At 39.3% G+C, this 27,376-nt stretch overlaps 2 protein-coding genes across 2 annotated transcripts in view; one reads left to right on the forward strand and one right to left on the reverse strand.

The window, feature by feature from the left end:
* Positions 1 to 11,099, forward strand: part of UHRF2 (ubiquitin like with PHD and ring finger domains 2) — a 91,983-nt gene extending 80,884 nt beyond the window's left edge. Inside the window, 7 exon segments of the mRNA XM_009638230.2 lie at positions 1,023 to 1,129; positions 3,035 to 3,197; positions 3,734 to 3,871; positions 4,687 to 4,810; positions 5,167 to 5,327; positions 7,294 to 7,392; positions 10,000 to 11,099. Of these exon segments, the coding sequence (XP_009636525.1) occupies positions 1,023 to 1,129; positions 3,035 to 3,197; positions 3,734 to 3,871; positions 4,687 to 4,810; positions 5,167 to 5,327; positions 7,294 to 7,392; positions 10,000 to 10,146 (939 nt within the window). The 3' untranslated portion in view covers positions 10,147 to 11,099.
* Positions 11,100 to 14,266: 3,167 nt separating this feature from the next.
* GLDC (glycine decarboxylase) overlaps positions 14,267 to 27,376 on the reverse strand; it is a 45,285-nt gene continuing 32,175 nt past the window's right edge. Inside the window, exons 16-24 of the mRNA XM_009638219.2 lie at positions 23,915 to 24,040; positions 22,888 to 23,037; positions 22,331 to 22,443; positions 21,556 to 21,697; positions 19,047 to 19,158; positions 17,662 to 17,757; positions 16,307 to 16,479; positions 15,530 to 15,610; positions 14,267 to 14,410 (exon numbers count right to left, since the gene is read on the reverse strand). Coding sequence (XP_009636514.2) covers positions 14,267 to 14,410; positions 15,530 to 15,610; positions 16,307 to 16,479; positions 17,662 to 17,757; positions 19,047 to 19,158; positions 21,556 to 21,697; positions 22,331 to 22,443; positions 22,888 to 23,037; positions 23,915 to 24,040 — 1,137 coding nt within the window. The remainder of the gene's footprint in view (positions 14,411 to 15,529; positions 15,611 to 16,306; positions 16,480 to 17,661; positions 17,758 to 19,046; positions 19,159 to 21,555; positions 21,698 to 22,330; positions 22,444 to 22,887; positions 23,038 to 23,914; positions 24,041 to 27,376) is intronic.

The following is a 27,376-nucleotide window of genomic DNA, read 5'->3' on the forward strand; positions in this document are numbered from 1 at the left end:
ATAAACTGCTTTCTGTAATTAATCTATGGCCTTGTTCAACCAGCATTTCTCTTTCTAACTTTCTCTCTTTCTGCTGTTGTCAGTCATGAAATATCTGTAACAGTGTTGCAATGAATCCTTAATAATGTCAGACTTTTAATAGTGGTAAGAAGTTGACTGAATTTTACTACTGCATACAAGTACATTCAGATTTTTGCTATAAAAATTCATTATTTCATTATTTTCCTATTAAATATTTATCTTCATGCTTTGTAGAAAGTTTGCATCTCCAGATAGATACTATGTTAAATATACTTGTCTCTCTATAGAAATACTTGAATTTGCCAGGAGTAATATGAATTTCTGTGACATATTTCCTAAAGAAAATAGTAATACTGGCTTTACTTATGTCCATGTAGATTTTAACTGTTTTTACAGTTCATAGTAAAAGTTTTTATCAGCCTTCTTTCAATTTAAAGAAAATTCCATGTAGGAAATATGCTGCACAATTATGTCAGCTTACAAAATGTAAATCTAAACGAAGTTCAGAAGAGCTGGGGTTATTATTGCATTAAAGCACCTGCCTTCTACGTAAGGCAGAGCTGTCTGTACTTATTAGCACTTAGCTCCTTGCACAACCTGAAGTGATCCCTCAAAGGTATTTATTATCTATTTTACAAACATGATGTTCTTATGAACTAAACAAAAGCTCTAAAGCAAGCAAACACTTGCTAGAATGTGTTCCTTCCTCAGAAATATTTTTTTTTTCAAAATCAGCTTTTTAAAAGGTGTGAAAATACAATTTTTTTAAGGCAGGCAATTTTTTAATAAGAATTTTCTGGTGAATATTTTACATCCAGACCAGTAATTTGTGCTGGCACAGCTACTGTAGAAGGACAGTGATGTTGAAATTGAAAACACATCTTTCCATGCCTTGGAATATAGTTTTTTTCTGAGTAAATAGAACACATGAAGTCACTTTTTTTATAAATTGAGTTGCTTTACTTTGGAGTGTTAAAACAAAGGATAATCTTCTTGCACAGGATCGAGGAGATGAATTCACTTACACGGGGAGTGGAGGTAGAGATCTTTCTGGCAATAAAAGGATTGGAGAACATTCATTTGATCAGACTCTAACACACATGAATAGGTAAGTTTTGAAGATAAAATTTAAAAAGTATTCCAAAACAAAGAGCTGGATTGTAGTGCTTTAATTTAAAACTAACAGTTTGCTATATACATTTACTTTTGTAAACAGTCCTGCCTATTGCTGCCAAGAGGCATATTATCAAGGATTATATTTTGTTGATTTAAGAAATACTTGCACCTCAATGAAATACATTGCTATATTGCTGGTGCAGCTAGCAGTCATGTGTCTGGTTGAAATTGTCCTACAGTTTCCTTCAGAGGACTATTTTTGAATTTAATGATAAGTTTCTCAAAATTTTTGGGTGGAAGTTTTCTATTCTGGGTGTTTCTTCCTTTCAAATTTCTTCTTCAGTGGTTAAATCAATTATGAGATTTAAGTAGGAAGAAAACAAGTTCATTTTCCCATGTTAAAATAAATGCTATTTTGCTAGCCCTTTCTTCCGTCATAGTTTTCTATGAAAAGCAAGGAATTAGGGTGTTGCTTTATCAGAAACAGGTGCTTGACAAAGAAAATATATGTCCAAAAGATGAATAAGACATCTGCTTAAACTGTTTTTACATCCTCTAAAAGCCTGCCTGAACAAAGAGGTCTCCATCCTTTTCTATTTCTAAGAGCATAATCTCCATTAAGCAACTGACCACTTAACACCTGTGGGCTGCTGAGATTGACTGAGACCTTTTCTTTGCCAGGTCTGCTTTTAGGTACATGTGCTGCTGTCAAGCAAAATGGAGAGGGATTCTTTCGAGCTTTTTGGTGTTACTTACAGGAGAGAGAGGAAAAACCTGACTTGGCTGCTGAGAAAGGGAAGGGGAGGGGGGAGGGGATGTGATGTGAACGAGAGCAAGGAAGGAAGGAAGGAAGGTGGAAGTATGTTTAAGCAATAGGTTTACAAGCATATTTAGTGAATAGAGCAAACTTGCTTTGGGAAACAGAATTAAAAGCTGGAGTCCTTAATCTCAGCATTTCCCTGCTCTTAGCAAATGAGAAATCCACTGGCAAATCTTGCCTTGTAGCTTTGCAGGTGTTAGTGCGGATGGAGTATTTTAAGTTTGGGGTTTTTTTATGTAAGCAACATTTTTAAAGTCAGCATTGTACGCCTGTCTCTTACCGTTCTGTACAATGCAGGTTTTATACTCCTACCATGCCTGTTTATAAACCTATATTATTTCTTCTGTTCTGATATCCACGGTTTGCTATGAGTCCAACTCTGAAGGGTTTTCAATCCCTGGTCAAATCAGTCTGTGGTAGTAGAAACACTGTTCATTACGGCAGCTTGATCTAGTGGGTATTCATACTGTCTTGCTCCAGGTTTCTAGAAGAGGTTCTTCATGTAGTTAGTGCGTAAAGGGGTTTGCTTGTCCTTAAGTTAGCTACTATTATTTAACTCCTACTCTGAGGCAATTTATGTATTATATTAGGGTTTCGGTTACAGAGTTTTTTTGCATGATTGCTATGTACTTTTTTTCATCATACTCATTACTTTTGTGTACGGACTTAAAAAGCCTTAAGATCTGCAGTTAATGTGTTACAGTGATAGGGAAAGTTTGCCTTTTGTTACAATTTTCTTTTAATTCCCTCAATGCTGTTTAGGAAGGGATTATTTTTATAAATGAAGAATATTACATCTAAAAGAATTGGTTTGTTTTATTTAGCAATATCAGCTGGTTTTCATCTGGAACCTTGACAACAAAATATTTTGTGTTCCCTTTTTTTTTCTTACTATACATGGTAGCAGGGATCTCATTGCTTGCCTCAGTTCTGCAGTTGTTAAAGAATGTACTGAAAGATTCTATGCTGCTTGATAAAGCATAATTAGACATGGGAAATATAACTTAATTACATTAATTCTCAAAAATCTGTTGTGTGAAGCAGTCTAGTTTATGAAGATTTTAAATTTCTTTCTAGGGCATTGGCCCTTAACTGTGATGCCCCACTGGATGACAAAAATGGAGCAGAGTCTAAGAATTGGAGAGCTGGCAAGCCAGTCAGAGTAGTGCGCAGTTCAAAAGGACGGCGGATCAGCAAATACGCCCCAGAGGAAGGCAACAGATATGATGGAATTTACAAGGTATTCTGATCTCTACTGAGTGCAACATAACATTTTTCTTCAGCTGTTTTAAGAAGTCTCATAAGTGTTATGTTGCAAATTCTTCGTAACTACTTAAAAGAAATAATTATTTTTTCTCCATGATAGCTCTTTAGCCTTTGCTTATTCTACAAAGAACTGAAATGGAATTATTTAGAGCAGTGATAACAGAAAATAATCCATAATAGGATATGTAAAGTTGAATACGTAAGCTACATTATATGTGCTTATTGAGTCTTATTAATCCCTGGAAATAAAATTATTTCCTCACCCCTTCCAACTCTATCCTAGCTTTTTGTGCATTTTTTGACTTCTCAGCATCTGAAATAAAGGTGTGTGCCTTTTAAGAGCACTGTATTTGTGAAAAAAAAAAAAAATTGCACCTGAAGGAAGAGCTGCTGTATGATAGTGTAGTAAAGTATACTCTTCTCATTTCTTCTTGGGCAGTTAAAGTATGACTATATGCCTGTGTTTGGCTTGTGATAAAATAATGGTACTAATTTTGTATTCTTCTTTAGGTGGTGAAATATTGGCCAGAAATTGGAAAATGTGGATTTTTAGTTTGGCGCTATCTTCTGAGGAGAGATGATGTTGAGCCTGCACCTTGGACTTCAGAAGGAATGGAGCGGTCAAAGAAACTGGGTCTGAGCGTACAGGTTCGAATCAGGACTCACAGAGTTGGTTTTATTCTCAGTTCCAGTAAAAGAATTCCAGAAATGGAAATAAATTAAATTAAAGCCCCATTTTTTTTCTTGTACTTCTCTGTGAGAGGATTTAATGCCAAAAACCACTACAGATTATCTGTAGACTGAAAGAATCCTGTAATAGTGACACAGCAGAAAGAACGGCGAATGAAGCTTTCTGCATTAGCAATGCATTGCTTTGTATATATGGATTGGAAAATTGAGAGTTTGAATCCAGTTTTGTGATCCTTAGGCTGGAAAGAATTTCTACAAGTGACTGTTGTTGTAGCTGAACCTGTCTGAGAAATCGAAAAACCTGTGCATTTTTATGTATTTTTCTCTCTGTGTGACCGAGGAGTTTGTATAGATAGTGTATTTCAGGCAGAGAAATAAACAGACCCATGAGGACTTGGGCATTGCAGAATCCATGAAAGGTGGAAAGAACTAACGTACTATTTCTTTTCTCAGCAAGGCAATGGTACATCTTAGAGCATGCCATCATCTTCAACTTTGCCTAACTGATTTGCATGGTTGTGAGGGCATAGATATGGATATCGGGTTCCTTTTAATACAATCCAGTCTTGATTAGATTAATTGACTTGACTACACTTTCTTAATAATAGTAATTTAAATGTTTTCTCCATCATGTAGGTTTTAAAAATTATTTTGTAGTTATTTCAATATGTAGTCACTGGGTTTTAAAGTCTTGTAGAAAGGAGTCTTGCTGGTATTTGGGAATTCCTGTGTGCCAGTGGGTTTTGTTTTAAATCTATGCTTTTTTATTTTAGTACCCAGAAGGTTATTTGGAAGCCATGGCTAGTAAGGAGAAGAAAGACAAGGTTAAAAAGCAATCTGTGAAACAGGAGCCAACCAGCCAGAGTAATGGAAACCAGAAAAGGACAATTGATGATGGTATTTCTTTTTACTTTTTTAGTCTTCATCAGCAAAGTCTGTCATGTTACGTTTATTAAGCCAGTAGCATGAAAACTTTGCAAAAGTGTGAAGTTATTTGGAATACAAATGTAAATACACATGCTCTGTAATTAAGTAGTAGTGTAGGGATCTTATCCTATTTGCTACTCTTACAGGTTTTTTGTCTCTTAAGCTCTGTAGAAAAATGAACAGTCTTCCCTGCAACCGTGTGCTTGCCACATTTCATGAGTGTAATCCGTGTTTTAGCCTTCTAGAAACAGTTTTGTCTCCCCCCCTTTACTAGTTCAGACTAACACTCTCTTGTTATAGCGTCTGATGGTCATAATCTTAAGCAGGTATAGAGGAACCTACGAATACGCCCAAAGCCATGAGGATGGGAGATGGAGGGAAAGGAGAGGCTTTCCAGCTGACCCAAGAGCAGCAATGGCTGATTAGAGAAGACTGTATGAACCAGAAACTGTGGGATGAAGTACTTGCTTCTCTTAAGGAAGGACCAGTATGTTTGCTGCATGCATAATTTTTAATGTTTACCTTTTCTTTAGACTCTTGGGAGAAATCTTGGGTTTCTCTTAAGACCTAATTTGGTTGTTGAACTTTTGCTGAATACAGACTGTGTCTAGCGTTACTTTTATTTGTAAGACTTTGATTTCAAGAAAATAATCCTTACTTACACAATTTGCTATTCATGGCTTGGTTTACACCCACAAAACAGAGATCTTTTCCTGCTCAAAAAACATTTTGAAGTTAAAAGTAGCTTTTTTTTTTCTTTTTGTTTTTGAATGGAGTGCGTTTGCTCTGAAATTATAAATGTATTTTTGTGCTGTGCTGATGTGAGAAATCAGACGTGAAGGAAGATGGTTCTAGTCACTACTTTTTGTTTAGACAGAAAATAATTTTATGACAGAAAATAGAGCTTGCTTACTTTGTTGAAGAAGATAGAAGTATTATCATCTTCAAGTTTAGATGTGAAATGAAAATGTTTTCATCCAAATCTAGATTATCCCACTCTGTAGGGAGGGAACCTTAAGTAAGAGAGAAAATACTTTTCTCCCGCTAAATGTCAAGAAAATAGCAAGAATAGATCAAATTTGAAGACACTATAGACACTAGTATAAAAAAAGTCCACAAAAGGAATGTCCCCTAAAATATTATGTCTTTCAGGTGATAATTAGTCTTCGCAATGTCAAGTTCATAGTTATTTTAGCTGTTTTGCAGAAGAAATCAAGGCACTAAGAACTTAAAATAACTTGATAAAACTCAACTTGGTGAACAACAAACCACTGGTTGGAAAATGGATGTCTAAAAATGGACATACGTAATTAGTTTATTTGAAAATTAGAAGTGGCTATTTATGGTGCTTCTGTAACAGAAAAAGCATCTATAACTTCTTGTTCTTCCACTTACAGGACTAGTTTTTGCTATAATGCTGCTGCAGTTGTCTTTATGTAGGAACTGGTAGTGTAAAGTTATTTGCTGTTATCTGTCATCTGTCCAGTGTCTGTAGTGACTAGAAGGAATTTCAGCTTTTAAAATTGTTCATGATGACAGGCAATAGAGATACGTGTTTGTAAAGAGGAGAAAACAGTAATTTAAAAGTGGTCAAGTTACTGAGAAGTCATTTTTCTACAGATTCCTACCCATAATTTTGGTAAGATTTCATTTGGTTGTCACAATAGGCAATGGAAATCACTGGTAGCTTTAGGTTGCTACCGTGAAAATGTAAATCTTTCTGCTTGAAACAACCACCTTCCCTTATAACTAAATAACATGGTTTAAGATAAATCTGGTATTTTAAAAATTATTAGAAAGAACCGTATTTTGATTACTCATAGATCTGCTTTTTTTTCTATACCCAAGCTTGTATTCTTGAGATATTTGGAGATCGCTGACGTGCCAGAGATAAGCATGTTTGTGTGTGTAAAACAGCTGATACAAATACATCTTGAGATTCCTCAGAGATGCCCTGAGAAGATTTAAAAACCAGGGAGGATGATTTACACACTGCAGAGAATTTGGCCTGAGGAGAGAAGGGGCCATTAAGCTAGGCAAAATCCATAAGCACAGGAGGAGGTGCAGAAGTGGCTTTCTTAGCAGAAGAACTTCCCTTGGCAGAGAAGCAGAGATCTTTCAGGGACATGCAAATTTCTAGCTGCACTTATTAAATGCAATTACTACATTTTCTGACCTATGCTAAGAATCAGGCATTAGGGGCCCTCCGGTCCATTTCATTTTGTTTACAATACTCATACAAACAAGCAAATAATCTTTAAAACATCAATTCTCTGATTTGTGGAAGAGCAGGGAAATTACGCAGTTAACAGACCTGCTTCCTGATGACTTTTTAGAAAGCAGCGCTCCTGAATATTCAGGACTTCTGGAAGTTCACTGTCTTCATGTAATAAAGTGGCATTTACGAGAACTGTAATAGAGTTTGTCTTTTTTATTCCTTTGCCCTACACTAGAATTTTCTGAAGAAACTGGAACAATCCTTTATGTGTGTCTGCTGCCAGGAGCTGGTTTATCAGCCAGTGACAACAGAGTGCCTCCACAACGTCTGTAAAGTAAGAATGAACTCGGTCTTGCTCTGGGCTGTTTTCTTGGCTCTGAGATACCAGTCACTAAGGCCATATGTGTTTCAGAAAGACGCTCATTATTGCCTAACATGCAAAAACGTGCAGCAAGTTTGCATTCAGTGATTTCTGTGTAACCTTAATTTTATGTAATAAAGAGTAGAAGTGTGTTTAGTATAGTTCCTGATAGATAATGAGTGGGGTTTACCATTGCTGTCATTCTTTTGTGATCAGTGGAATTACACAAGGAATTCATTTGGCCCAGGAGCTAGGTGTTGATACAGTAACACTAATTTAATTTTACATAGTTAAGAAATAAAAACAGATTTTATAATTGTGTAATGCTTATTAAGTGTTGTTGAAAAGATACAGGGTAAATACAAGACAGTTATTTGGGCTTATTCAGAGTAAGTTATGTTACCTTGTTATTCTTGGCATTGTTTATATTTGGTAGGAAGGCGACAGAAGTCAATTTGTAACTCGTATATTTTAAAACCTTGATCACCTCCTGACTGGCTGAATGGCAGGGCTTAGAGGGTTCTCATCGGTGGGGCAGAGTCTAGCTGGAGGCCAGTAGCTAGTGGAGTTCCCCAGGGCTCAGTACTCAGCCCAGTCTTGTTCAACTTGTTCATCAATGACCTGGACAAGGGGACAGAGTGTACCCTCACAAAGTTTGCTGATGACACAAAACTGGGAGGAGTGGCTGATACGCTGGAAGGCTGTGCTGCCATTCAGTGGGACCCGGACAGGCTGGAGAGTTGGGTGGAGAGGAACCTGATGAAGTTCAACAAGGGCAAGTGTCGAGTGCTGTACCTGGGGAAGTCGAACCCCATGCACCAGTACAGGCTGCGGGCTGACCTGCTGGAAAGCAGCTCTGCCGAGAGGGACCTGGGAGTCCTGGTGGACGACAAGCTGACCATGAGCCAGCAGCGCGCCCTTGCTGCCATGAAGGCCAATGGTATCCTGGGGTGCATTAAGAGGAGTGTGGCCAGCAGGTCGAGGGAGGTTCTCCTCCCCCTCTACTCTGCCCGGGTGAGACCTCACCTGGAGTACTGTGTCTGGTTCTGGGCTCCCCAGTTGAAGAAAGGTGAGGAACTCCTAGAAAGAGTCCAGAGGAGAGCTACTAGGATGATAAAGGGACTGGAGCATCTCCCCTATGAGGAAAGGCTGAGAGAGCTGGGCTTGTTCAGCCTGAAGAAGAGACCACTGAGAGGGGACCTCATCAACACATACAAATATCTTAAGGGTGGATGTCACGAGGACAGAGCCAGACTCTTTGCAGTGGTGTCCAGCAACAGGACAAGGGGCAATGGGCACAAACTGAAACATAAGAGGTTTCAGTAGAATATGAGGAAAATCTTCTTTACTCTGAAGGTGACAGAGCACTGGAACCAGGGGGGTTGTGGCGTCTCCTTCTCTGGAGATATTCAAAGCCCGCCTGGACGAAGTCCTGTGTAACATGCTCTAGGTGAACCTGCTTTAGCAGGGGTGTTGGACTAGATGATCTCCCGAGGTCCCTTCCAACACTTGCCATTCTGTGTAAGACTCTGTGTAAGATTCAGCTGGATATAATGTAAAGAGTTTGGAATCCAGTTTGTGCTAGAGTTAATTTTTGTAGCACAAGTGTGTACAGAATCGTGCACTGAATTGGGCATATTTAAACTGTGCCTGCCATACCTAGTATTTCTGCCCAAGAGCTTAAAAGGACTCCAGACTACTCTCATCCTAGTACAGTATCTGATAATGTGAAGATATGTATCACTCCAGTAAAAATCACTGTGTTGTTACGGACGGCCTGCACACATAGAATGATTACGGCTCCTTAAAAAACATCAGAAGTATTATGAAGGGGTTAATATTTAGGATTATAGAAATTGGAAAACCATGGAGAAGAGAAAGCTGAATGGCAACAAACTCAGAAAGCTCAGAATTTGAAGATGTCAGCAAATATTTGCGAATACAAAATAACATCTTGTTAAAGTTGCAAGGAATAGTTTCATGGTAAGCTGCTACTTCTATCTGGGCACAGATCTGCCCTGATAAATTTCTGATACTCAGCTCACGTGCTTGGGCTGTCTGCTGCCTGTGATAACATGGTAAGGAGGGCAGCACTGATGCTAATGTGTTAGAGGTTGTATTATTCTGCACATGCCTTTAAGGCTTAACTGAACTGCGTTCAGTGAGGTAGGTGGTGACTGTTACATGCACAGTATACCTGGTGTACTCACCTTCCTCTTGAAATGAAGGTCTGGGAAGCTGTAGCAATCTAACCAGGAAGCTAGAAGAAAGCTGCAGACGTGCCTGTGATTCACAGGAAGGCACCAGTGGCAATGAAGGGTAAATTTCAGTAGTGATTCATTTTAATTCCTCCCAAGCTCAATGTTTCACATCCCAGCCCAGAGCAGAGTTCCTTTGTTAGGACATTTTAGTCACAGAGGCACAGGTAAGCGCCAGAGGACTTGGTAATGACTTCCTTTTTCCTGCTAGTACAGCAGATTGCATCTTTGGTTTATAGTGATTCCTTAAGCTTTTGCTGGTCAAGCTGTTAGTCTAAAACAAAGTTCTCACAATGTTCTTCTCTGTCTTTGTATATCCTAGAGTTGTTTACAGCGCTCCTTCAGAGCTGAAGTCTTCACCTGCCCTGCCTGCCGCTATGACCTGGGAAAGGGCTACACCATGGTCCCCAACAAGATACTGCAGACACTACTGGACCAGTTCTTCCCTGGTTACAGTAAAGGACGATGATGTGTTCGGATCCTTCCGTACTTCTCCCAGTGACTTTATAGACAGTAAAGGAGAATAAACATGGGAAATTCAACAGTGGACCAGCCAGCTTGATGGGACTCAATATATTGTCACATTTTGAAGCAGCTAACCCTCTTCCCCTCATAGCCATCTTTTTGGTGTAGTGAGAACTCTAATTCTCAGCTGTCTTTTAACATCAAGGGTAGTTTTGGCCAGTTAACAAATAGTTTTTAAAGAAAAAGAAAAAAAAAAAAAAGCCTCAGCTCTTACTGGCCTAGCTGATGCTTAATTTATGATTTGTTTTTTTGTAACTACCTCAGGACAGAGGAAATAAATTGTGGGGATGACAAAAAGTTAGTGAAGTTTTAGCTACACACTGCCTCCTTGAATATTAGTTGTGCCTGGTCCATGTGGTTTGATTTACAAAAAAAAAAAAAAAAACCCAAACCAAAACAAAAACCCACAAAAAACAGCAAAAAACCAGAAACAGCACTTAAGCCAGCTGGATTAAAGAACAGCAAATTCTGTGGTGTGCATAATCCTTTTTTGTCTTTTTCTTCCATTATGCTGTATTTTTTTGCAAGAACAGGCTGATTTTTAGTCTATTTTTGTGAGCTTCATTGTGCTTTTCTTGTATCTTATGCAAGTTGACTACTAATGACTAATGAGAACAATATGAATGCATTGTTGCTGCATTAGTGTAAAGTGATCTGTGTTTTTTGCACTTAAGGAGGGTATTCAAGACACTCTAGTTGTGTAAAAAATATTTCATATAAAAAAGCCACTTCTGTATTAGTTAAACTGTATGCTTTTAGTAGGTCTTGTATCAGTGGCAATACATCTACACAGCATTGAAGGCAGTGATAGCTTGGAGAGGGTTCAAATCGCTTCATATTGTGATCTGAAATTTTATATACAATATATCCCCCCCAAAATATACCTTATTAAATATTTTATCATTCAGAAAAGTTGCTAATTTTGTTTTTACTATTATTGACCTACTTAAATAATAATATTTTTATATAAATTTTTTTTTCAGGTTACTAAATGCTTTCTTTAGGTGGGCTTCTTATTTTTCAGACACGAGGCTTTATATTCCTTAACTGATTTCTGAATGAAAAAAGCATTGTTAATTAAGAAAAAATCCCCAACCTGACACTGATGTTCATGGGCTCACACGTACTCTATAGCAGTGGTTGTCATGGGGCTACTGTGGTCTACTTCTTTGAAGGAAGCTTGTGCACGCTCAACCCATGTAGCAGAGTTGGTGTTGGCAGTGCTGGGAGTTGTGGGTGCCCTGCACAGCAATCGGTCAGAGATTCCCATCTTAGGCACGGGGCTGCACTGACAGCCTGTAGCTGGCAAAGCAGGCGTATATCACCAGAAGGGTTGTCAGGCTCTGGAATGGGCTGCCCAGGGAAGTGGTTGAGTCCTCATCCCTGGAGGTATTTAAAAGCCAGGTAGATGAGGTGCTTAGGGACAGGGTTTAGTGGTGGGATGGCAGGGTTAGGTTAAGTTTGGACTTAATGATCTTAAAGGTCTTTTCCAACCTAAACGATTCTATGATTTTGTGATTCTATGATACAGAAGTATACATGTAAGTACATACATCATCCTCAGTAATTTAAGATCTTGCCCTTACCCTGGTGTGGTAATGAACCAGTGATCACTGAGATGCACATGGCAGTGCTGGTTTTTGGGACTGAAAGTTAGCTTAATGGCTTATTCACTTCATCTGAAATACGTAACTTCTCTCTCTCCTCCGCCCCACCATTCTGCTTAAGATTTCAGTTGCATCCAGAGTACGTAATGCTAGGACTATCTCTCTAGTCATACCTGGACAGTTTTGAAAGATGTAACTCCTCAGCTTTTTCTGTGCTTACTAGAGCAAGGGTTCAGCCGTTGTTCAGTAGGCGGAGTGGTATTAGTGTTAAGCATACAGTTTAAGAGACCGGTAGACAGATTCTTATATCCTGTTGAACTTCTGTGTTCTACAAAATGGTGGATCAGTATTTTATGGGGATGTGATTTTACCTGTGTAACAATCATTGCATCTCTGCAGCAAGCACGTAAGACTTGTGGCTTTTTACTTGGTAGTTGAGTGCTGTGGAATATTTTATATCTTTCAATGCTTTTTTCCATTTGATAGCTTTTACCAATCGATGAGATAAATTTGTCAGTTTGAAATCAACAATGGGAAGTTCTCTACTTAATACAAGAATACGTAAACCAATTTTTTACTATCTCTTTTCAGTGACAGACACAATCAAGCAACATGAAACTGCCTTTAACAAACATTAAAGTAGCTTGACAAGACTTTGTGGAGTTAGACTGGCAATGCAGAAGGACTGTCCTTTCCTCACTTTTCAAGTTTGCAGTGTATTTTTACAGTTTTTTACAACCTAGTGCTGTATCAGTAGCTACTGAAAGATGCCCTTTTTAATAGTAAGTTCTAGAGTAAAAAATTCTGATTTTCTTCACTATGTATTTAGATGTTTTAGGACCTAAGTGCAGCTTTTCACATCAAAACTGATAATCCTAAGGCCTAACCTTCCTTTAATGCAGTCTATTCCTGTCTCTGGTCATGTGCAGTCTCTTTGCATAATTAAAGTCCTCACTGAAGTCTAAAGGTAGGTAATGAAAAAGTTGCAGTCCCAAAACTTTCACTATAAAGGACACAAAAGTACAGTACTTAAAATAGTGCTGTGAACACTACCCTCATTTTTGCCACTTCAGAGAAAGCTCCTCGCAGACCTTCAAGAAGAGGTCAAGCAGTTGCTGGTTGTAAGGTGCAAAACTCGGCGGTCCGTTCCCCAGTCTGGGTGTTACCCCAGTACCTGCTTCCTCATTCACCAAAATCCTGCTTCATGTGGCTGACAGAGTTTGTCTCTACAGGGGTGTTTGCTTGCATCAAACGCAGATGACCCTGCACAGACCTGCAGTCAGGTTCCTTGCAGATGCACTCATAACACCTATGGTCTGCCTGCATAACAGAGAGGATTGGTTTTATGTAAATTTGGCTGGGAACAGATTGGAGGAGGCTCCTCTTTAAGGTCTGCCTTCGGCTACTGAGTAATTGAATGGGGCACTGTGTGTCGCAGTAGGGCTCTGGTCTCAGGCTGCTGGAGGGACGGCCTGGAGGCCCAGAACTAAAGCTGTGAATTGGTTTTTACGCAAGCCGTGGACTTACATGACAAAGCAAGGCAAGTTAGGTGCACTGTATAAACTGAAGCCAGTAATCAAAATAAGAGATCTGAGAAACCCTGGAAGGAGAATACTTTGTTAGATGAGATCGAACTCATGCTAAGCAGTGCACAGTCTGGCAGAAAATTTATTTCATGCCTTCTCTGGAGTAAGAGGGGAGGATTAGATGGAACTACAAGGAAAAATCACTGCGATACAGAAAAAAGTTGAGTTTGTTACTGCTCAGTAAAACTGATCATTCTAGCTCTAGCTCTTAAAAAAATCAGACACTTACTTCAATATTGATCTCTGCCAGTATTTTGCTTTGTGTAGAAGCTGTTACTGCTGTGGCAATTCTGACAAATCAGAACTTAAGCTTCATAATTTCATACTGCTCTATTGGATAAATGCAGCTGAAAAGTTAAAATCCAGAACATGACAACACTTAAAATTCTGACCAGTTTTATTAGAGTACTCACATTGGTAGGTTAAAAAAACAGTATGAAATACTAACACTAGCAGTGCTAGTGGTAATACGTGAAGTAAATTAAACAATCTACTTCATCTTTTTTTACAAAATATAAAGAATTACTGCTGCAGTTAATATTCATTACTATTGCCTTACGCGTCTGCATCGTTTCTACTTTTTTGAACCATATCTTCCATTCCACTTTGCAAATTGGGTGTTAATTGTTAAAACTTTAGCAAAAAATGGACAAAATGCTGAATCAAGGCAATTTCAACATCTGCTGCTGTGGGACAATCACATTTTGCTTACACCTAGCGTATTGATTATATTTACATTTTAACTAAGCAGTGATTCAATTAACAAACGTGGTGATTATCCAAAATATACACAGTATATATATCCCCTGTCAGGTCTGGGAGGAAGAGGCCCTCCTGATGGACTGCAGAATCCAGGCAGCTGGAAACAGTCTTATGAAGATGCTCTCTTCTGTTCAGAAAAGGGAGATTCGTAGGCTTCCATTGGTGGGCAGGTACAAACCAGATGTTGATCTCCATATATGTCATCAATGCGAGCAATTGTGGGCCAGAATTTGCTTTCAGGCTTTACAAATGGCTAAGTACGGAAGAAAAAACCAACTATTTTAATTTTTCTACCAAGCAAATCTACGGAAACATAATAGACATTAGAAGCTTTAAGAATGGCAAATGCTGAAAAAGTGGATCTTTTTGAGTGAAGTCATACTTCAAATCTGTTTGCAGTCCTTGGAAGTTAACAAGCATGTATAATAGAGTTGGCAGTCAAAAGGATATTTAGGTTTTCAAAAAAGTGTAACCATGTCCTCTAACACATGCTTGCAAAGAAGCAGTTGTCATGGGATAAAAGAGTGACCCTCTGAATAACTGGCTGACAGATAGGAATTTCAAGACCAGGTTGGACGGGGCTCTGAGCAACCTGATCTAGTTAGCGGTGTCCCTGCTCACTGCAGGGGGGTTGGACTAGATGACCTCTAGGGGTCCCTTCCAACCCAAAACATTCTATGATTCTATGAAAAGTGGAGGAGACTTCCAAGACCTGTGCTGTTCAATATAGTTAATATGATATATAAAACAAGGTGGCAGACTTCACAGGTGCAGTTAAATTCTTCATCTTAGAAACAGTACGTAGCAATAAAATAGATGCAATTCAGTTTTAGGTGAGAAAAGTTAGTTACACATATACTTAGCTGTTAAGATTGTGGAAGCAATTTTATGTAGTGCTCTGAAGAAGGCTGATGTATCCAGCTCCAATCTGACTTTTATTTTTAACAGGCTCACATTGGTGTGGCTTGGTGCATGCTGACCATGCGTCTTGTCAAACCCACATCCAAGTTCTTTGGAGCAGAGCTTTGAATGTCAGGACGTGGGACTCTGTTTTGGGAGCCCCTGGTGCAGTTTGTCAGAACGGAATGAGCTGTTTCCCATAGGAATATCCAACACTGAAGTGCTGAGATTTTAGAAATCCAGGTTTGCACTTCATGTGACTTTTTTTTTTAAGATCTTTTTTCCTTGTCTTGAAAAACAAAACTAACAGAACTACTATAGATCCCCCACACATAAAATTGAGCAACAGTAAAAATGGCTCTGAAGTTTTTATTCTTACCAGGTTACGTCATCTCCAACTGACCAGAAAACCACAGAGCAAGAAAACACATTTATGTATTACCACACCACTAGGATCCCGTTATTTACTCACCAGTGGGAATGCTGCCACTTCCCTGGAATAAGGACGATCCCACTTGGAAGAAGTGACACAGTTCAGAGTATGTGGTGACATCTACAAGCAAAAAGACATGTTTAGGGCATGAAATTACAGAATTCAGTTGAAGATATCAGTGTGAACCCTCCTTCAAGTCCACATTACTACGTGTAAATAATTACTGTCTAGAGAGTCTCTTGAGAATACCATTTATCTGGAGAAAAAAAAGGCAGATTTAAAGCAGGAAGCAAGTCAGTATCTGGATTTTTTTCAGTTTGCCTGAAGATACTACCGAAGGCTCGAATTTGCTTCCAGCTTTTCACTAAATATCCTCAATATTTAAACAGTCAGCACAGTTGAACATAGTTGAACAGAACTTGAGCCTACAGCAATTTTGTGCTGCAGTTGCTAAAATAATGAACTCAGTCTTCATTTTAGTTTTAAGGTCATTCCGCTCCCCTTCATAAACCAGATAAATAAGCATCTCTTCTTCATTACTTCGAGATGGCCTCAGAAAGTATAGATCATGTGCTTGCATAAATAACTTTCTCTGCTCTGTCAGCAAAAGCCAGACTTCGGACTTGAAAAAGTCAAAATTCAGATTTAGAAAAAGTTTAAGGTTTCTAAAAAAGTCAGTTTTCACGAATTTCACGTTTACTGCTGCACACGGCTATTTTCAAGAGTACTGAAAGACCAGGAAGCGGGCTCACATGGTCTCAAGTAAGTCTCAGGGGTTAAGCTGATGCTGGTAACTTGCTTGACATGCCATCTTACCTTTAGTGGGTTAATTTGGGGGTCCATCCTGCCCTCCTCTATTTCAGCAATTTCCTGCCGAATACTGATCATTGCATCACAAAACCTGTCCAGTTCTGCCTTGTCCTCAGACTCTGTTGGTTCAATCATAAGCGTCCCTGCAACTGGCCAGGACATGGTTGGAGCATGAAAACCTGATAAAGAAAGAAATCAGTCACTGACAATAGGTTACGAGTTAATATATGCACTAACTAAAAACTGATCCACAGATTCAGCCCTGTCTATAGTCTTTACAGGACTGAACTCGTTAGTGTTGGCAGTGTACTATAGAGGCAAGACAGACTTTTCAAGCGTTTTAGTTTTTAACATTGAAGGGTAATGCCATTGTATTACTTACAATAGTGTTACATGCTGACTTAATGATACGCTCTTAAAACCTGCTCTTTCTGCTTTGTTACTCTTCAGAAGTATATTGCTTCCTTTCCTGGATTATTTCTGTTCCTGCTGCTCATTTCAGTTAGATGTGTTTTGTCACTTTACCTTCTTATGGCAGGCTGATGGCAAAGTGAGATTGGTGCAGATTTCTGCACTGGTAAACAAGGTAAAAAGAAAAGGTGGTCTCTCATGATTCCCTTCCTTCACTACTGCTAATTACAGCCTCGTGACACTTCTCTTTCAGCTGCAGAGGATGGAATTTTACTAAACTTAGCCATGTAACTCGGCCCCATACCTACTGAAAAGCCTTTTTAAAGCAGTGCATGCTATTTAAGGCCATAGCAGCCCACTTACAAAGAACAGAAAGTGTGGGGTTTTTGATACCACAGCTGCTCTTTCAATGACTTCACTGACGAGGTATTACTCACTAGGGTTTTAACAGCTTTTATGCATATTCATTAGAAGCACAGTTGCATAGGATGAAGCAGTTCAATGGGTCATCTTGCCTGGCAGCCAACGAGTAGCCACGATCAGATTCTTCAGAGCATGTGTACAAAATGGCCTGAAGTGTATCAGGATGGAAGTGTTTAAATCATATTTTCCTACTTCAAAAGTATTGCTCTCTTTTTCTTTTTTTTTTTTTTGGACTCTTACTAAGCTCTTGGCTCCAACCCACTTGCTCCAATGGTTAAGAGTCATGTAATCACAAATTTGAAGGGGTGGTTTATAAAACTGGGGAGGCAGCAGCAGGCTGGTAAGAAGCTACTACAACTCAGCTGATGCAAGTATCTAAGCCCTTAATGAACATGAGGAGACCTGAAATGATCGTGACAGATTCACCATCCATAAGCACAGGACTAGAATGTTTCTGACTCCCTTTAGAAGAGATTTAGGAAATTCTCACTTATGCCTCTATTTTTAAAAAAATACATTTGTCTTACCATAATCCTGAAGTCTCTTAGCAAGATCTACAGCTTCAATGTTTGCTGTTTTTTTGAAAGGTCTTGTATCCAAAATGAATTCATGGGCTACATAACCTGTGAACGAAAAAGTGTACACTGTTTACTTACTCAAGAATAATGCAATCTACCAAGCAGTCTATTCTGATTGGTTTTGTGGAGAACACGGCAAAACCACAAAAATTATTCACTTGGGGCAAAAACTCAAACCCGAGATATCAGCTAGGAGATACACAACTCAGTATTTGAAGACTGACCCTCTGAGTCCCACATCACATTAAGGAGAGGCCTCATTTCCAAGATCAGAACTAGGAATGGGAGGTCAAAGTAGCTCCTATAATTTACAACTACTCTGAAAAATACTTGGATTTGACAGTGGCCCAACACCATTTGGGTCTTAGGCTATCTTGAATTAGCCATGTACAAGATAATCAATTTCATGTTACACCAGAGAAAAGCTCAAATCTGGTGTTACAGAGGCTAAAGACATAAGCCAGCTAAATTTATATCCATGATTCTGGAGAACCTTGTTCCACTTCATTGCTGAATCTTTCAAAATTTGCAACTTCAACTCCATTCTGTAAGGAAGTAATATATTCTCTTAAAATGCAACTTGCAGGTTTAACCAAGGTGTACTCCATTAAATTTAAGAGGTATATTTTGAAGAGCATACATATTGTACTCAACTGTTTTTTGGTGCCATTCAGCTTAAACAAGCAAAATAGGATTCTCTGATAGTTACTCTGCTATAACAGATAATTCTTTCACCTCTTATTCATTATTTCTGTCCTGCTGCAAGACTGAAGAGCCATAGCAGGGAACTAGAATGTAGCTAAAGCATTTTGTATTGCCAAGGGGACTCTCCCCCATCTCACAAAGGAGAATAAAGAACAGAAATGAGACGAATTTTTGGTTTGGTGGTTTGTTTGTTTGGTTTTTTTTCAGGGAAAGTGTGCACAGCAAAGTATAGGTCCAAAAATTGCTTCCAGTTCTTAATCTGTTGTGCCATTGGTTATGGGAGATTTGGAGGTCTCAGCTTTGTTGCTTCTCCTTTTTCTCCTGTTCATTAATCTGCTACTAGACTCCAAGGAGAACAATCTGATGCGAAGCCTTACTCCATATTTTGTCATCATTTAATCTAAAATTCAAACAGGCATTTTTTCTCCTACTTCCAAATATCTCAGTTTCTTTGCAATACTTCCACAGAAGCAGCATGCCAGGTTATTTCTCTCCTTGTGAACAAATATCAAGAGAAGTTTGAGATGCAGCTGTCATGTAGCATTAAAAAAGAACCATACTGCAAGGCAACGTCTACACTAGGGAAAAAAAAGTCAGCTTCATAGAAGAAAACATTGTCCAATACTTGCCTCTTGCTCCTCTGAAAAGGATTTTGTAGTGCTTCTCTAGCCGCTTTGCCATGTAGTTAGCATTCAGTATAGCAATCTCAGAAGCATGTTTCAGACCCTTTGCTCCCATTGTCTGAAAGAGGAATAACATGAAGAAACAGATCTAAAACCACTCCCGAGTAAGGTAAGTGTGCTCTTGTGCTGGCAAGCACGACAGACAACAGTGCCTTAATGCGTCTGGCTAGTTTTAAGACAGTCACACTGCTATTACACTTTGCCACATGCTACACTCGCAGAAAAGCACTGGGTGTTGCTTGAGAGCAACTCTGGCATGCACAGCTTATGAGACTGCTTACCGTATTACAGGTTTTGCTTAAAGTCCACAAGTGAACAAGCCAAACCTTTCCTCAAACTGAGAAGCTCTGAAGCGAACAGAACAAAGTGAGCAGAACTCAAGCATTTATCAGCACGCTTGTAAGAAAGAACTGCACACTCTGCCTGTCACCATCCTTACCCGCAGGGAAAGAACATCCAGACAGCTGCCCAAAAAGCTATGTGTGCTGTCTGTACAGATTAACCCAGCAACTCAAGCTCTGCTCGCTGCTGTCATGTCACAGATGATACTGTGCATTAACAAAGACTGGAACCAAATGAACACAGGTACTTATTTCTCTGTTAAAGCACTGCAAAAGGACAGTGCTGGAACTGAGCTCTGACTGCATTTCTTAACACTTAAGCTGGCAAAGGAGAAAGCCGAAACAGCCATCAAGGTAGCCCCTTTAGATGGGACAGCATAAACAGATGGCATTTTGCATTGTGAAGGAACAGCTTCACTTAAAAATTTACTACAGTTTAAATACTCTGTGATTGATAGGAACCAGCTTACAGTCACAAGCAATTTTTACCCACAGCTGAAAAGCCACCATGGAAGTTGTACCACCTCATATTTGCTCATTTCAAATTCCAGAAGAGCTGGTTTCCCCAGGAGTGGAAGTTTCCATGGTTAGGGTATCAAACTGGCTACAGGGTGCTCTGAATGACACTGCCCTTAAGTTCACCATTCCAAGCCTGCCTCACTGACAGCTTTCAATGTTGCTTAAGAGTCCCAACACACCCTCTTCTCAAATAGAATTTGACTCTACACTCATGTCTGTCGGCTGACTACCTCCATATATGTAACCAAACATTTTCAGGCTTATCGCTAAATTGCAAGGCATTAAAAAAATTGCATAGAACATGATCAAGTTGTTGCACATCCAAAGCCAAAACTAAGTTCAGTTTTCAAATTCTGTAAAATCCACTGGAATTCAGGTTCTTATTAAAACAGATTTTGGAAAGTTAAACATTACATACAGGTCAAGTATAACAATACCGCAGCATACAACCAAAAATATTCTTGGAAGAACAGTAATTACCAAGCAGCTTTTAAACATGGAAAGTTTAACGTCCAAGCCAGTGGAGGGGCAAGCCTGATTGCAGCTTTCTGCCTTGTGTCCACTTGTCTCAAGAATTATTACAGACAAGAGACAGAAGAATAAGCAGGCTGCATAGATGCAACAGTTGTCCTGCCCTCCTATTGCAGCAGATGGCAATGGCTGTTTGTGGCGGTTTGCTCCCCCTCCTTTGACCTCTTTCAAGTGATAACTACCTGTGGCTGTGGTGATAGATGCATCTGATAGATGTGTCTGGTCGTGAAGGATGCACCCACTGGATGTGTGGGGGGACAGATAACAATACAATACCCAAGGGCTATTGTGGAATGTGCCCACCTAAGCACAGTGGTCAGTATGCAAATATGACTATGAGCCAATTATCTTACCCCCATAAATAGTGAGCAGCCCAAGAGCCCTTTGAGCTCTCCTGCACGGCAGCGGGCTGCACGCCAGGATCTCCCCTTGAGCAGGGACGCCTCTCAAGGTTACTGCTCGAGGTTGAGAGATTCCTTACCACAACAGATTCTCGGTAAGTGACTAACAGCACGCTAACTTGGAAATCTTAGCTAAGTGACATAAAGGATTAACTGCGCATGTATAATCCTTTAGGCATAAACCGTTGACCAAGTCTGGGACTAGGATTGGATCCAGCCGCACCTAGACTCCTCTCTGAGGGAGTTTAGAAAGCAAGGGGATCTTTTCTGAACCTCATGACTCAACGGGAGGGTCTCCCTGACAGTCTTGTCTGACCCTGTCCTCTGTGCAGTAAATAACAAAGTGTACCTTGCCATCGAATCTCAAACTATTGTCGCAGTTACCACTGAACTTTGTTAACTCACTGTTTTACACCAATAAACCACATTATTTTTGCCTCCCTCTCACTCCATCCGTGACACTGTTCTATTGTCCTACTGGAAAACGAGGAGGTTCCAAGGATGTACATAACCTATGACCATGCTGTAGTCATATGCACTTCAGTCTGTGCAAACATCTTATGACGAGTTGCTCTGAAACCTCTTATGTGGTTCCAGTGGTCTCCAGGCTTGCTGAAACAGAAACATATCCTCAGCTGATACTCCTTACAAAAGTTTACACACCTTGATATACACCCAGGAAATTGGCAATATAGCACTGGAACCCCAAGGTGCAGCACTGACAGTACCCAAAGGACATGCATCCTTGTCCGGCTGTATTTTGATGACAGGGTGGGTAGGCAAGTAGGGAGCCAAATGTTTCTTCCTAAAACAAAAACACCGATTTTAGAACATAAATGTGTGTTCCCGTGTTACCGTTGCTGGACAGTTTCAGCAGTAGCTTCTCTTCACCTTCCTTACAAACACATCCTCCAGGAAGACTGGTCTATATCTTCTTCAACAGAAAGATTATTAACAAAACTGATGACAATGGAGGATGGCACTCAGTTTTCAACTTATCACAAGATATTCATGCAGCTATCCAAACAGTTTCTTTTTTTTTTTTTTAAGAGTAAGATTATTTTCTTTTAAAGGAATATGATTGCTGTATAGGATTAGATGCACGTAGTTCATGTACCACTTCTGCGTTCTGGACTATGTACAGTATCAGCCCTCAAAGTCCACAGATTATCTCTGCATTTACTCAGAGAACAGACTGTTGCATGGAGTCTACCATACACACTAAAGGGCCAACATGAAAGTTGGGGTTTGGGAATACACGTGAACCTCACCATTGATGAGATCAGCACCTGACTATCCTGGAGAAGGACAAAAGTCTACAAACAACAGCACACCTCTCCCATTCATGGCTCTGTACTTGTGAACTGCCAACCAAGAATCACTATGGGATTTTTTAATTATTTTTTTTTAGAGAAAAGGCTAATAAAGAGATACCCACACTCCAATTGGCCCCATTCCAGGCCCTCCTCCTCCATGGGGAATGCAAAAGGTTTTGTGAAGGTTTAAGTGAGAGACATCAGAGCCGTAATCTCCAGGACGACACAGACCCACCTGCGAAGGGAATAGTATTCTTCAGATGCCATTTTAAGACCTATTACTTCATTCAACAAAAATAGGTTGAACAAAATGTTATATATTTTCCTAGTTTTCTTTAATGCATCATAAACAAGAATCAATGCAAACAATTCTTTTGCTTTAGGAATTCTTATTCATGTCTGTAAGAATGTCTTTGACAACTATTAGGCAGACTAAGCCAGTTTTAGTGAAAAACTCATATATAGTACAACATACTTCAGGGCAAAATCAGATGAAAGAGAATAATTTTCACCATCTAATTTTTATTACTGTTCTTGGAAACCTCACCTCCTCCCCCAAACACTGTGCCATCTTGTGAGGAAGCTGTGCTATGATCTGGACTGAGTACTGCTGTGATATTTTTATTCCAAGGAAACATACGCTCCCAGTTGTAATAAATCTGCCTAGGAGATTTTGTACCTGGGCATTCATATTTGCTCCATCTAAGTAAACCTGGCCTCCATGTTTGTGAATCAGGTCACACACATCTCCAATCTCCTCTTCAAACACACCATTGGTGGACGGGTATGTGATCATGATGGCTGCCAAGTTCTCTTTGTGCTTGTCCACCTGGTGGCAGGGAAGGGGAGAGAAAAAAGGGTCACTGAGGCTCCTAAAGCTTCTTAAAAGAAGATTTTTACAGAAACATGTAATTAAGGTCATCAGGTGTTTTACATGTGAGAAGCAAGTCTATCAGCAAGGTAAGTCTAAGTCATTTACAGTCAGCAAAAGATACCGGGCTCTTTTCTTTGGCAATACCTATGGAAAAAGAGTGTTTTCTCAATAAATCAGAACTTCAAATCAGGGAAGAAAGCACGGTATTAAAAGATGTATGTGTAATAGTCACTTCTGGGACCTTAAGACAAGCCAAGTGAAACATCTGGCCTTCGAGGTAATGTGATCTAATGACCATCCCCCTATACTTTAAGCAATACAGTTCTATGACTACCATAAAACTTGCTCAAATATGTGTTTTTGGAAATGTGTCTTGCTAATCCCTTGGATTCCCAAGATTCACCTGCAGGCAATCTACTCAAAAAAGTGAAAAAGTTGCCTAGCAACACCTTCCCCAGCAGAGGTGGGCTTGAACTTCGCCAAGCAAAGGCTAACGTGCAGTTTCAGGTGCTTCACACTCATGAACGTGCTGCATTCATTTCAAGTACTAGATGTAGACCAAAAAGGCCTGCTATAAAAAAGCCTACGGTGTAGAAAGATTCTCTGAGCCCCTCCTACACCAAAGGTCCTGAAATTAAAAGAAATCTCACAAGTGTCACATGGCTAGCATCTGAGTGAGCAAAAAAGGAAAGAATTACTTATCCTTTTCAAGCAGGTATTCACTATTACTGCCCCATTTTCTCTTAAAGAAAAATCTGATTCAGCTGCCAACACGATTACCTGTAGAGGAGAAGGAGTGTTCCTGCCTTGAAAATTAAAGATAAATACTCACCATTGCTTTTAAATGGGATATATCAATGCTCCCATTTTTATCCACTTCAATTGGCTGAATCTTCATCCCTGCCATTTGTGCACTTGCTGGATTTGTACCATGAGCAGATTTAGGAATAAGGCAAACCTTAGAAGGGAAAAAGAAGCAGGGGCTAAAGTACTGTTAGTTAAAGTCTTACAGCACTATGGTCTACGCTCAGCTACAACTCATTATCAAAGTTTTCAAAAGGGATCCCAAGGGAATGTTTACCGGCAAATTGCCACTTGTACTGAAGGATGCAACTCAATTTTCTTTGAAGAAAATCCATTCAAATATCAGCATCTAACTACCCCTTAGGACAATAAAGTTTAATCTGCTGCATAAATCATATTTAGGGTTGCAGTTCCACAATATTATCTCAGATATACAATTTAAAATCCTTTTCTCTCCCCTCTCCCTTTTTTTAAAAGACTAATTTTTTTTACAGTAATCAGTCTCCATATGTGCAATGACTTGAAAGGAAAAACTATCTAATTCCAACTTTCCACTACGTCTTCAGCTGACTTCGACAGCATTTTCTTCTGTATTCTACTCAAAACAAAAATTGACTGAAATATTTTGGCTATAGCTAAGAAATTTCAGACAGCTACTTACATGTTCTATACACTTCATTTAAAAGGAAAAAAGAGAAGCACTTTCACTTAGATAAATATAGGTTCTTGTTAGTGATAGTTAGGGAAATGGAGCTCAGGATATTTCCAGACATTTGCTAGGAACTCCAACCTTTCTAAAAACAGTAAATATACCTTCTCTAAAAAAAAATCCTTTGCTTCTATTCAGTAAGGATATTGAAACATTTGTCTATTATGATTCTCTTGGAAGGATTAATTTAATTAAGTTTATCAAGTAAGTTAAACTTAGCTGCATTAAATAACCGACAGTAGGGTACTTTTTCACGAGAAACTGCACGATGGTCTCTACCTCATGTTCCCTAGAGATGCTGAGACAAATGTTAAAAGCTGTTCCAAGGAACTGGCACATCCATCTCAGCACCTGGACATTTGCTCCTCTTGCAATGAACTGTCAATATTTTTCCTGCGTGGCTCTGCTGAAAGGAACCCCAAGGATCCCAGTCCCAGTGCTGGGAAGCTCTGTGGCACGTCTGTAGTCATTTTAGCTGCATAGCAGAAATGTACAGTGAGTCTAGATTGCCACCCAGTCTTGCTGGGTTGCACCTGCAGCTGCTGGGTACAGAAGTTATTGATCAGGCAACAAAGTGGACGGATGCAAGCTGTCAGTTAATGTTGATGCTTTTTTAACACGAGAGGGCAGCAAATCCAAATGAGGCCAACTGCAAGAAGCATGATTTGCTTGCTGGTTTACTTACTTTCTCCAGCCCAGGAGAAAAGGTCACTTCAGTTGCAAGGTCAACATTTTGTGGACTTTCTTCTTCTCCCCCCCCCCCCCCCCCCCTTCTCTTTTCTCTTTTCTTTTTTTTTCCCCCAAGATTATCTTGATTTTAGTACAACATTTGAAATATTAAGTGTGAGTAACTGCCAGCAGCCCATGGGCTCTCTCTTCTGTGCAGTTAACCTCTGGCTATTTCTGAGCATAGAAGGGCCATAGACACTCACAGAAGCCCAAGGATCTTACACAAAGCAAGAGAAACAGCAAAGTATAAATGAATAATCAGAAGACAACTGTACAAGGAATAAAATTTCAACCTAATTTCACTTCCCACTGAGTGTTTTCCTACTCGCAAAACAAAGCTTGGATTTGTAAAGAGCGGCTGATCTCCAAGAAGTTTGAGGTCATCTGGATGCAACAAAGAAACAAAGAACAAGACAATACTCACTACTGATTTTTAGGAAGTTTCCTCATGCAGAGGTTATAGTTTCCAGGAGGTCGGGACAACGACCCTTCTGTTTTGAAAAGGCAAATGAGTTCCAAAGCCAAGTGTAAAACCAGGTTCAGAAAATATGGATATTATTGCACTAAGGACTTTTTTCCTACCGTTTAAAGCCAACTCCGTGAGTGTGTGAAAGAGGAAGATCTAACTAATCTCAGACTTCCAAGAAGTTTTTGACGTGGTCCCAAAAAATATTCCTATACTAGTAAGAACCCACAGTACTGAGTAATAGCATTCAAAACAGAATATACTGGAGCCAGACAGATCTAGAATATTATGCAAGATAACAAATCTTAACAACACACAACAATCCCAGGATCATAGTTTTGAACTTACCGCCACTCAAAACATCTTGCAGTGCATTAAAAACTAGAAAGGAAATAGAGAACAAAGAAAAAGGAGCACAGAAGTTCTGAGGATATCCTAAGGTATGAGCTGGCCTTTTTGAGAAGGATGGACAAATAACTGGAATCCAACTAGGAAGACAGAAATTAGGATGGGTAAGGATATAATAAAAATATCAGAATTAACACATGATATGCCAACTGTGATGAGGGAAGAAGTCTTTCAAGAGTGAGAGGGTAATAAATGAAAATTGTAAGATGCCAAGTTAAAAAAAAAAATAAAAGGAAGTGTTTCTTATAAAGAAATATGATTATATTGATAATGGGTGACAATTATATAATAATGGGTGATGAAGCCACAGAACATTTTCTCCAAGGTACTGTAAATATCAGAAGCTTTCTCAGAAGAGGTCAAGTGATCAGATTGAATTGTAAAAAAATGCATAAGCAGTGCCCTTGGATTCCTTTGGATCAGTAAGTTCCCAAACCACAGATATGTAGAAGGTGGGGCCATGGGCTGGGTAAGTATCATTTTTTACGCTTGATTTGTCCTTGTACTCCTTGTTGTAAGAGGAGTCTATCAGTCTGCTATTGACCACTGTAAGACTGGATGCTACGACTGACAGACTTTTGGTCTGGGCTAATCCAGCTGTTCTTATATCACAAACATGCAATCACCTCTCCAAAATGAAACTTGCTACCACTAACTTCTCACATTTACATATTTCAACCTCTTTCACTTCCAGTTAAACTTACACCTAAATCCCTATAATTAACACAGCCTTTCTTCCAGGCATCACAGATTGTTCAGAAAGCACCTAAAGGAACAAGATTACTTTCAGAATTTTCAGCTATAACTGCCTGCCATTAAATGCCAATAAAGAATTCTCTTTAATAGAAAATTAGAATTAAAAATTCTATTAAACGTAGTGTACTAGTAGGGATGATTCCTCTTTGGGGTTAGCTACAATTTTATCACCTCTCAGGTTTATAAGAACACTCTTTTGTCAGGTTACAATTGTACAGCTGAGAAGTTACTCCCTGAAGTCAAAGTTTCAGGTAGTACAGAAGAGAAAACAAATCAAGCCTTTATAAACTCCATCCAGTGTTACCAACTGAAAATGATCCTCAGTGAATCAAAACTGATTTGCATTATTCATCTACAGTTTTTGTGGCCCTTGTGAAGCAAAGTTACTTCCACATACCCTACAGAAGTTAATTTGAAACAGT

Source organism: Egretta garzetta, unplaced genomic scaffold (assembly GCF_000687185.1).
Source record: "Egretta garzetta isolate BGI_Z169 unplaced genomic scaffold, ASM68718v1 scaffold250, whole genome shotgun sequence".
Lineage (NCBI taxonomy): Eukaryota > Metazoa > Chordata > Aves > Pelecaniformes > Ardeidae > Egretta > Egretta garzetta.